At 33.2% G+C, this 11,368-nt stretch overlaps 3 protein-coding genes across 3 annotated transcripts; 1 reads left to right on the top strand and 2 right to left on the bottom strand.

The window, feature by feature from the left end:
- Positions 1–1,772: 1,772 nt before the first annotated feature.
- Positions 1,773–2,550, top strand: LOC104816929 (defensin-like protein 21). The gene is made up of 2 exons (XM_010545964.1): positions 1,773–1,848; positions 2,300–2,550. Exons 1-2 carry the CDS (start codon positions 1,791–1,793, stop codon positions 2,506–2,508), a joined length of 267 nt encoding a protein of 88 aa, XP_010544266.1. The 5' UTR covers positions 1,773–1,790; the 3' UTR covers positions 2,509–2,550.
- Positions 2,551–3,112: 562 nt separating this feature from the next.
- On the bottom strand, positions 3,113–4,551 carry LOC104816928. The gene is made up of 2 exons (XM_010545963.1): positions 4,243–4,551; positions 3,113–4,148 (listed from the first exon to the last, which is right to left on the bottom strand). The coding sequence occupies exons 1-2, from the start codon at positions 4,493–4,495 to the stop codon at positions 3,340–3,342; spliced, it is 1,062 nt and encodes a 353-aa protein (XP_010544265.1). The 5' UTR covers positions 4,496–4,551; the 3' UTR covers positions 3,113–3,339.
- A 1,803-nt stretch (positions 4,552–6,354) lies between these two features.
- Positions 6,355–10,215, bottom strand: LOC104816927 (signal peptide peptidase). Its single transcript, XM_010545962.2, has 11 exons — positions 9,982–10,215; positions 9,409–9,524; positions 9,159–9,310; positions 8,956–9,041; positions 8,538–8,665; positions 8,276–8,326; positions 8,088–8,174; positions 7,922–7,991; positions 7,343–7,479; positions 6,684–6,761; positions 6,355–6,583 (listed from the first exon to the last, which is right to left on the bottom strand). Exons 1-11 carry the CDS (start codon positions 10,016–10,018, stop codon positions 6,497–6,499), a joined length of 1,029 nt encoding a protein of 342 aa, XP_010544264.1. The 5' UTR covers positions 10,019–10,215; the 3' UTR covers positions 6,355–6,496.
- Positions 10,216–11,368: the final 1,153 nt, after the last annotated feature.

The raw sequence follows: 11,368 nt of genomic DNA, 5'->3' as shown, positions 1-11,368 counted from the left end.
ATGATTTTTTTTTTTTTTTTTTTTTGCTATGCGCTTAAAAGAATGTTTTGGTTTTTCTTTAGCGCGACATTTGAGCGAGTATCGAAATTTTGTCGATATCTTTTTTTTTTGGAACAATTTGTTATGTTCTCCTTTGGTTTTTTTTTTTCATGTGAATCCGAATATATGTCAACACTGTAGGCAAAATATAAATTGTTTGGTTATCTTACCTTTTTTTAAAAAAAAAATTATTATTTTTAACTAAACATGATGAACAATCCAAGGAATAATGTTTTAGGTTATTTATGACATTCCGTATTAGATATTAGGGTTCATAGTATAGCATGTGCATAATTAATAAATTAGCATCTCTAAATTAGGGATTTTTTTAAGTTCACGTGATAAAATGATAGTTTTGACAGAGTGAGAATTTCATATCAAATCAATGCGGTAATTTAAATTTTAATATAACACATAGTCTTAAATTTCTAATTAAATATAATTTATATATTTTTTTTAAAAAAATGTACTTGGTACTTGATCATTAATGTTTTAAAGGATCCTCTATTTCTTCATTTAGTCGATTGATTCCGAGGATTCTTTAGGCGTCTTAGGACTGTTTGCACATTTTTAGACGTGTCGGTTCAAATGAGCACACTTCTATCAACAATTAAATGATATGGTTTTTATTATTATTATATTATTATTGTTGTAGCAACTAATCTGATCCACTCAATTTACTAATCATATTCATAATTAATTGTTTTTATTTTATTTTTAAATTTTTTATTAGTTTTTAGTTTTACTCATTTTTTTATTAAACAGAGTTTGTTGATAAAAACGTCATTTTCGGAAAGCACTTCACATTTTGTTCGGTCTTATTGTTATTTTTGTATTTGATCTCGGTTTAATTTGGTTCAGTTCGATTCAAATTTTCAATTTTAAATAATTATATCCATTCAGTTTATATATATATATATGAGAAATGTTTTGGATACGTTTAATGTTTAATTTTACATAATCTAACAAAAACGAATAGTCACACCAACAAAGATAATACAAATGGAGAAACTAAAAACTAATAATTACAATCGACCTTGATCGCATTTAATTTGAATTAAATGGAGCGACGGAATTTATTTTATAGTTATTCAAATAGAAATTACCAAATTTCAGACATTATATTTGTTTTTTATACCCATAAAAAAAAACTTGAATCCATCTTTTGTCGTCGCAATTCATAAAATACTCTTTCAAACATTAAATTTAAATGTGTTTTCTTTAATTCAGTCGTCGTCTTAAAGGTTATATCATGATAATTATAAAAAAAAGAAATAAACATTATATACAAAAGTGACTCTAGGCGTAAATCTATAAGAACAATTAGGAACTTTGTATTTTCAATATGTATTATGGATAAAATATTAGATTATATGTTTAATCGTAATCTCTAGAAATGTAAATGAATGGATCCAATCCGAACCTACCAAACAACCCATCTCTAGTTCTATAAACGAGGCAAATATTCGACCTTAAACCAAATTTACAGTACGTAGAAATATATTATCAAAGAAATGAGATAAAGGGTTAATATAGAACTAAAGTGTGTGAATTTGTACCAAAAAAAAATGGAAAGAAAATAAACAAGGAGGTCAAAGTCACAAATTTAATAAAGTTGGACCAAATAGTTAAAACATTTCCATATTTATCATATGCCATTATTTATTTACCATCCATAGTTTTTGCTATAAATATATAATTTGGTGAGCTTAATAAGAAAAAATAGGGGAAACAAAGAGAAAGACATAAAAATGTACGGCACAAAAGCTTCTTCCTTTGTCCTAATTTTAGCTCTCATCCTTTGCATCGGTAAGTGCTTACGGCTTATTCATAGTACCATGCATAAAATATAAACAATTTTTGGATTCTAATAATAAATAATTTATTTTAAAAGATTTTTTTATTCCTAACCATGACATAATACTACTATATTATCAAATTTGATAATATTTCATAAAATTTTATGTTAACAATTATCCACAATATAAAAAGAATTGTCATATTAAGACTAATAACAAGTAGTTATTTTCGTTTTTAAAAATTTTTTGATAACAAATATTCGGCGTGAATATTTTATAGCAAATATTAAAAAAAAAATGGTATTAGCATTGTTCCATCTTCCCATATATATGGGCATATGCTTTAAAGAACATTTAGGTCAAAGAGATAAAGATCTTTTAAGGGCCATACAATATATATATAAATGTGTTGTACAAATAAGTGACATGATGAAGTGATAATTTTATTTTATTTTTTATAGGATCGAAGGAAATAGCGGGAGATGGACCGACAAGCAACGGCGCGTCGAGGTGTTGCAGAGAACATCCGGAGCTCGGAAGCTGCGTTCCGGGAATCGACGACGACGGCGACAGCGACGGCAGATGTTGGACGTTTTGTGCCGAAGACTGCGCGAGAGGAGGGTTCTGCAAGGCCTTCGGAAACACTCACAAGTGCCATTGTTACTGCTAAACTTTATTCAATCTTTTTTTAAAAATTTTAATTTAATAAGAAAAAAAAATAAAAATGCAGTGCTTTTCATTATTTATAACTGTGCCCTAATCGAATTTGATAAAAAAAAAAATTATGAATGGATATAATTTAAAAACAAAAACAAAAAATGAAACTGAACCGAATGAACAAAAATGTAAAAAGGCTTTAGAAAAATAAACATTTTATATATACCATTTCGATTTCAATTATTCAAAACCAATCTAATTCAAAATGAAATTTGAAGGACCTACTCTGGGAATAGTGCAAACCTTTAGACTAATCTTTCACCCTTTAGTACGTTGTTCCATGGATGAACGATGATTAGTACAAAACTTAAAAGTATCGGTTAATAGTTGAACGTCTTCGTAGTATATAAAAAAAATTAATTCAAAATGAATAATATATAACATATCGAAGGCAAGTTCGATATAAAATTTAAATAGTTATTTCTTTCTTAAAAACGAAAAAAAATCCGAATTGAACTCAAATCTATGTCTAACTTTATAAAGGGCTTAAAAAATATTCAATCTTAACACAACTTAACCCAACTTACAAGATGAAAGAAATAAAAAGAAATAAAAAATGTGATTTTAAGTAGCATCTAATAATTTAAATTTACTTACCCATTTTGGGTAATAATAACAATAAACACACTTTCGTCACGTCTGTAAATATTAACCATTGCCCGAAACAGTAATTAAAATATCACAAATGTAAATTTAACAACACATACAACAAACACATGTGAATAAAAAGAAAATAGAAACCATTGATTTAAATATCTTTTCTTCTTTCTGTTGGGTTAATATTTTATTTTCTGCAGACGATTCCAACTCCGCTGCTTCCACCACCGGTGCAATCAACGGTCCCTTGACTCGTAACAACCGTCTCGATCTTCTCCGGCGAGTCTCCGGCGAGCTGACCGGAGCCGAATACGCATCTCTTACAATCTGCTTCAAGAAGCGACGCCGTTTTGTACTTGTCCTCTCCACCCACCACCGGCATAGCTACACCTGGTTTCGCCGGATTCTCGAAATCTACTCTGTAGGTTCTTCCCAGAACACCCTCCACTCTCGGGGACAAACCCATGAACTTGAACTGAACCTCCATATGGGCAAAACAGTCATCTTCCGGTATCCGGTAGTTATGGATCCGGTCGTCTTCCTTGGTCACCGGAACTACATTCACCCAGATCTCTACCATGTCCGATAAACTGATCAAGACGCTGTTTTTGTCAGAAGTCCTCTCGACCCGGATATCGTCTTCGGGAGACTTCCACACAGATAAGTCTCTTTCGGGCAATACTACGTCGTTTCCGTTGTAAGATAGACGTAGATGGTCGACATTGTGGTCCCATTTGGCTGTTTTCGTGGCATGCAGAGTGAAAGATTGGTTCTTGGCGCCGAAGAGGATACCTAGGGCTTGGATCCAGGTGAAGTCTCGGGTTCGACCAGAGGGTCTAAGCCCGATGAAACGCGCGTTGATGTGAAGGTTTGAGTCAGAGACGAGAGAGAAATGCTCGTCGCGTTTTCCGTGGAAGTAGAAGACGATGCCGTCACCGCCGATGAAACGCGGGTCTAAGCATGCTGATCCCTTGCCGTTGCAGTTCGGCTTCCGATCTACAGAGATAACAAGTGATACGACGTCGCATCAAGATCTATACGTACATATATATATATATGAACAGTGACATATATGGCATGCAATACGTACTTCTGCAAGTGGGTTGGCAAATGGGGTTGTAGCAGTCAACGACGCAGACCTTTGAACGGCCACCGGAGGGGGTAAAGGAAGGGCATTGCCTGGGACATGTCTGCTTCTTTAAGAAACATGGACTCTTCCTCGCGTAACATACCTTTGATTCTGTCGTTGCTGCTGCTTCGGGTTGTACCATCAACCAACATGCGTACACCGTCACCGCTACGCCAAGGTACAACCCCTTCATGCACGACTTCTGTCCCTTCATTGCTTCAACTCTCTCTCTCTCTCTCTCTTGTGGAATGGGATTGAGAGATAGAGAGAGAGGAGTTCATGTGACATTCTTTTATAGAAAGCTTGCAGGCCAAGTTGGAATTTCTTTTCTTTTCGTTTCTATTAATCTTCTTTTGTTTTCACTTCATGTGTCTATTTTTTTTATTACATAATTAGCATTTGATTGAAGAAATCTAGTGTACTAAGATATATAAACTCGCACACACACCAATGCATTGACAATATATATATATATATTTGCATCCTTTTTGTGCGGTCCAAAATATTTTCAAACGTATAAGCAGCGATGCCCACATGTAGCTTGCTTGTATCAAGAGTATCTGTTAATTTTAATTTCCAGTGTCTATTTGTTTATTTTAGTGTAGAGTCGAAGGGAAAAACAATCAAAGGACTTTGATTTTTGTAAACAGTTGTGTTTGGCTAATTAAGGAAGCTTTTATATTTGTTTATTACATTTTTTGTTTTTTTAAAGATCAATCTTTTAACAATTATAACTTTTAATCTTCTCACAAATTGAAATATTATTTCGTTTAATTTAGAGAATAAAAATAAAAAAATAAGAGGTTTGTGTCGAAAATGTTCATGTGTTCGAACCTCAATAAGTCCTTTGGATCCGAATTTTACTGAGAACGAACATGGGGCTGCCCTGGATTTCCTTGGAATCTATTTTGGTCAAAGTGTATTAACAATTATGGTTACATTTTGGTCAAAGGTTATTAATTATTTGTTGGTTCTTATTTTTTTCTGAAAATTTTATATTTGTATTTATTTTACGATATTTTGTTTCAGTTATTTTATTTGAAATATTTATTTAAAAGGTTTAGTTTTATTTTTATTTTCAATTTAAACTCGGTTTAGATTTCATTAATTAAATTTGAAAAATGACATCCAATTAATTTTGAAATTGGATTCAATTCCATTATATATTATTGTGTTCCATTCTAATTTATTTGGGATTGTCGGACGTACATGGCCACTCCTGGGGTTGATTTTTTTCTTCAATATATCAAATTATTGATTTTAATCTGTGGTGGGATTTTGATTTCTAAATTTAACTGTCTTGAAATTTAAAATTTTAGGAGAAAAATAGACATCAATGAGTTGATTAAATATATATGATTTCGGACTATTAATATGTTCATATAATTATAATTAAATAAGAAATTTGAGATGATATTAAAAAAGACAAAACCACTTCAAATCACTGAAATCAGTGCAAATAATGGACCTTTCAATGAAACACTCGTTTTTTATTCGCTCTATTAGATATTTTTTTGTTGAAGGATAATTAGAATATTTGCATCTGATTGTCTAAATATAGACGTTTCAGTTTTTAAATTTTATTCATTTTTCACTACATATTGAAATATTATAATACCAATCTAAATCCGAAACGTCTACACCTAGTTTTAACTTTTTAAAACACTTTTAGAGTATTGTAGAATTTATTTTTCAAAAAGAAAGCTGATTAAATTTTTAGACTTCTAATATTTTTTCCAAATAAAAAGAATAGAGAAAAAGAAAATGTTTTCTTTACAAAATATTCTCCGTACTAATGCAGTTTTTAGAATATCAAATTTGTTTCTAGAAAATGCCCGATTCAGTTGTAGGCAAAAAGTTTGAAAATTCAATGAAAAATGATGTTAAAATGTCCAATTCACGGAAGTTAAGTTCACGGACAATTTTAAACTTATGGTAATACATATTTTTATTATACCATATACATAATTATATCAATCTAGATAATTCGTCGTGAGTTTCGTATTCTTAGTTTTGTCACTAAACTTAGAAATAAAGCCACCATTTTTTTTTCCTTTGATTTCAATTTTTTTTAAAAAAAAAAACCACCAACTTTTTAATGGTTCCAAGTAAAATTTGCATAAAAGATCTGAAAAAGAGCAAAATTGTCTCCCTGTCTCCGAGCTAACATAAACAACACAACACCTACGTTGTTCTCTTTCGTTCATTCATTCATTCATTCATCCTTCTTACTCTCAGATTTCGTATGGCTCTCTTCTTGAGGCTTGTCATCTTCTGTCTTCGACTCATCAAACGCCATCAACTGCATATCACCAAAAAGACCGAGTTTCTCAAACATGGAGCCAATATATATAAGACACAATTTCTATCTTATTATCAGTGCAAGGCACAGAAGGACACACCGGTTTGATGTCACCGTTTGAAATGCAGTGAACGGCCAAGAACCCGATTACGGCCGGGACTATGTATAACAGAGCAGGCTGCAATAAACAAAAATAGCACACGTTTACTCTTTGTAAGAGCTTGAAAAGCTTTAAGCTTTGATCCTATGCTCAAAATACTTCTTCCCTCTCACCTCTTTCATACAAGCTCTTAAAAGTTCTCCGAGGAAACCAAGTTTAATTGACCAGTTCAAAAACGACAGTATAAATACAAGGAATCTGTGTTTTTGTACCATTGAGAAATAATAATGCATGATGCCCCTCAGATGATTAGGCACTCAATTGATCCATGAAGGAGTATTGAAAATGGAATTCTAAAGCTACCGCTTGGTGAGATGACAAAAGTGTCTTTACTCTTAAGAGTTCAATTAGACACTCAAGTTGCTTCAGTTGCATTATACATTATTTGCAATCGCTTTAAAATGGCCAACGGTCTAAAACCACGTGCAAGACAGGGAAATTCCATGCCATTAAAGACTCCAAAAGCTGGAAAAGAGCTCTGCTAATCTGCTTCTAGTTGCTATTGCTTCAATTAAGCAAGCAAGTTTCCCTAATGGCATCTTAAATGACAAATCCTTCCCAGGATTGAAAGAAAACAAGCTAATAAAAAAACTACTAACCTGTGCAGCTTGGAACCAGTTCATGACTATAATTGTGAGTATGACACCAACACTGTATCCAGTAAAAGCACTAGTGAAGTACTGGGGTTGTTTGCCCCTTGATACATCAAATCTTAGTGCTAGAGCAACGAAAATACCTGAAGGAACACACAAAAGGACGGACGTCAGGTCCAAAGAACATATAATACACCATTTTTCTTACAAATCATGCGTAAAGATTTCAGTAGAAGGTTGTCACAAAGCAGTCATACGCGAGCATTTTAAATATACGAAATGAAATAAATAACATTGCGGAAAAGAAGAGAACCCAAAGGAAAGAAAAAACATGCACACTCAAAGCCTAGCGAAGAAAAGTATTGGCTGTTAATGACAACAGAGAGGATACAATATCTGCTTATGCAATATGTTCCAATTCAACTCAGTAGTCAATCCTACATTCTTTTCCGGAAAAACTAAATAATACTTAAAGAAACCAGCAGTAGAAAACAACTACTCGTATATAGAGGAGAAATCAGTTTTCAACTGCCTTTGAAATGAACAAACAAGACGGTAGATTTTTTATGCATTGAATCAACATACCGGGAATGACAATGTCGCCAAGCCCAAGCATAGAATAAGGTCTTGCTGCATCAGCTGTAGGAAATAGAAGCTGGAGCAAAAAAATGTTCCCAGAATGAGTGTACAAAGTAAATCAAGAGCATTAATCATTTAATCTTGTTAATCAGATTCAGAGAACATTACTAACCTTTATTGGTGCATCAAAGGATTTTGCAACACTAACCATAACTGGGGTGAAAAAGACCCAGAAAATATCATAGAAAAAAAGTCCTACCTGCAGTCATTAACCGCAACACGAATGAATTAAAAGAACAGAAACAACAAAGAGATTTGAGAGGCAAATTCAAAAAGCCAGAACAGATAATCCCTTGTTACCAAGAGGATAGCACCAGTCTTAAAAGATCCAAGAGAGAGCATCTCGATTCCCTGTGATGGTTAAACTGTTAATAACATGTACCACTATAAATCCAACATATACAAGTGTCAACAGCAAAGCTACATTCTCTTCAGAATTAAAAATTTCAGGCTACAGCCAATAAACAACAGTCAGAAAAAAAAATGTTAGCCAGCCAATGCTTTCTCCGAGCTTAACCATGCACAAACGGCATTATATTTGTCAGCTCAAACACAAACTAACCTGAATGCAGAATGCGAGACCAAGAATATTGTTAGCCAGCCAATGTTTTCCCCAAACATACCATGCACAGAAAAACGCTCCAGGGATCGCAGCAACAACCTGCGACTTTGTAAACTCTACCTCCAAAGCTGTTTAAGAAAGGCATCAAGAAAAATATTATTCTGCATGACTCGAGCAAGATAATCAAATGGATTGACCAATAAAAGAAAATAAACATGCAAGCCCTTCCAGATGAACATTTGACCCACCAAAACAGCAGTTAAAAATGCTGATATGAATCGACAAACACAATGTGTAGAGAAAATATGAACCATAAATCACAGTGAACATTGCAGCTATTTGAACAGAGACCACAATTTCAAGAAAACAGTTAACGAACACAAGGAGAGTCAAAGAGTGAGCGAAGATAATAACATACACCGAAAATAAGGAAATCGCCAGACAATAACATTGTCATTCCAAGGCTGTGGTAAAAATCTTTTGATGGCCGGTAACAGTGTTGCCCTGAAAAATACATAATTAAACACAGAATAAGCCACAACAGCCCATTGGCTTGAAAAATACATAATCTGTATTCGAAACGTCTGTTATTATGTGTCACGACATAAAAAAGGGACGTACGAAAGAGCTATGATCCCGAGCACAAAGAAATAGGCTGTGAGGACAGCATTGACCAAGTCTTTCGAGAAAAACTTGAACAATAGGAAAAGGGAAAGCAGCATAGCACTTCCAACAAATGGAAACCGCATCGCATGTTCGTTAGACATAGTCTCCTGCATATTACCAAACAGCAAGCATTCAATCGATTTTCCTTCTAATGGATAACAAAAGGGTAATTATACACTAACAACATCTGGTTTTGATGTCTTACTGTTGGAGGAGTTGACTTCACAGACCGATAGCAACCCACATAAACTGTGAGGCATGCTGTCAGGATAACGTTCAAATTTGGATCTACGTTGATAACAAGTGGTGCCATTGCCAAAACTGCAAGCAAAAACAGTCACGTTACTACCATTTAACCATTTTTGTTTTAAGTGAATCACATCTTCGAACCGATTAAACCCAGAGAAATGAAGTCGGAGGCTAATCAATGCGATGAGTAAGAGAAAATTGTTGATGAGAGGGCCACCAGCATGATTAGACAGAAACCAAAACCCTAGAAGATCCAAACTAAATCCGAGATCCTATCAACGAGCCAGGATAAAGCCCATGAAGCAGATCGCAGGAAAACTTCTGAACCAACACTATCAAATTAACCATCATGTAGATCCTCGATCCAGAAATCAATACAGGAACACACACTCGTATAATCGCAGCTAATACACGCCTCAAACAAAAGAATCCAAACAAGAAAACATTCGTGTAACAGTTACAACCACCGAATTAAAACCCAAAATCCGAAATAACGAGATAATTGAAGTAAATAGCGAAGAAGCGAAACCTGCAAGAGCGAAATTGGCGATTCTCTCACAAGTCATCTTGTTCCTCTGTTCTAAGATAAGAAAACGACCAGTTTCCGTCAACAAGATGCCAAAACCAAACCCTAACGCAGCCAATAACGGTACCTCCGGAGAGATTTTAACCGGAGATTATAGACAAGGAGATCCGGTGGTGGGGCCAAGTGCTGAAATTCCACAAGATCTGATGGAGAACCAGAGATAGAAGAAACGAAGAAATGAAGACATAAAAATGTTTATCGAGAATATAAGATTACGGGCTGTGACAAATATCTTATGTGACAGACAATAGTGATTGGCTTAAAACCTCGTTATTACAAAATAACCGAGTTTTGATTGGTTGGAAATGACATTCCATCACCAAAGCGAAGGCGTAATCTGCTATTTCCCTTTAGTAACTGATATTTTGCCCCTCCAGCTATGACGATATTCGTAGAGGGAGGAGGCCACGTCAGATCCTTCGCTTCTGCTGAGTTGGCAATCTCTTATTGGTTGATTGCATGTGGCGTTTGACACATCACCAAAGCAGTCAAAATCTTGTGTTTGAATAGAAAGCAGCTAATAATTTTTGTGAGTTTGACTTGACTATTGCAAAATATTAGGAAAGAAATGTGATTTAATCTCCAAATTATTTTTGATTATATATTGTCATATCTAAAATTATTTTATCTGTTTTATTATCTCAGTTTTTTATTTTCATATTTTATTTTTATTTAACATAAATATACCATAAAATTTCACTATATTTAAATATAATATGAATCATACCGAGTAAATATATTAAAACTAATTGTATATTTTAAAACTTTCGATTTCATATTTAAATTGTAAATTTTTTTATGATAGTACGTTAGTGTTTTGTATTAAAATATCATATCAGATATCTGAAATGCGTTTCAAAAACATTTTCATTTATTAAAATATATAATACATAATAAGTTATATTAAAATTATATTATTTATTTGAGAAGCATAATTCTATAGATTAAGCATTTCCAATTTTTATAGACTTTAGGATTTATATATTGAAATTTAGTGACTTAAACTAGGTAAAAATTATAGTGTGAGAGATTGCATAGAATTTAAACATATTTATTTTGTAATCAAAACTGAATTCGAAACAAAATATTCAATTGCACATAATTTTTACAGGTTAAGAAATAAAAAATATTGCTGAAACTCAAAATATCCATCCTTAAACTATATTACATATTATATACGATTATTTGTTTACAAATAACTTACATCCTGCTGTCAACTGTCAAGCTTCCTTGAATCGGTCACCTTCGACTGTTTTTTACTCGGCGTAGTTTGTCAATTGTTGCGTTAGGTAGTTGGGTTTATGGTCCACGATATCATGTCATTCGTCCG

The sequence above is a fragment of the Tarenaya hassleriana genome, unplaced genomic scaffold, assembly GCF_000463585.1.
Source record: "Tarenaya hassleriana unplaced genomic scaffold, ASM46358v1 Cleome26, whole genome shotgun sequence".
Taxonomy (NCBI): Eukaryota; Viridiplantae; Streptophyta; class Magnoliopsida; order Brassicales; family Cleomaceae; genus Tarenaya; species Tarenaya hassleriana.
This window is presented reverse-complemented; position numbering and strand designations above follow the sequence as displayed.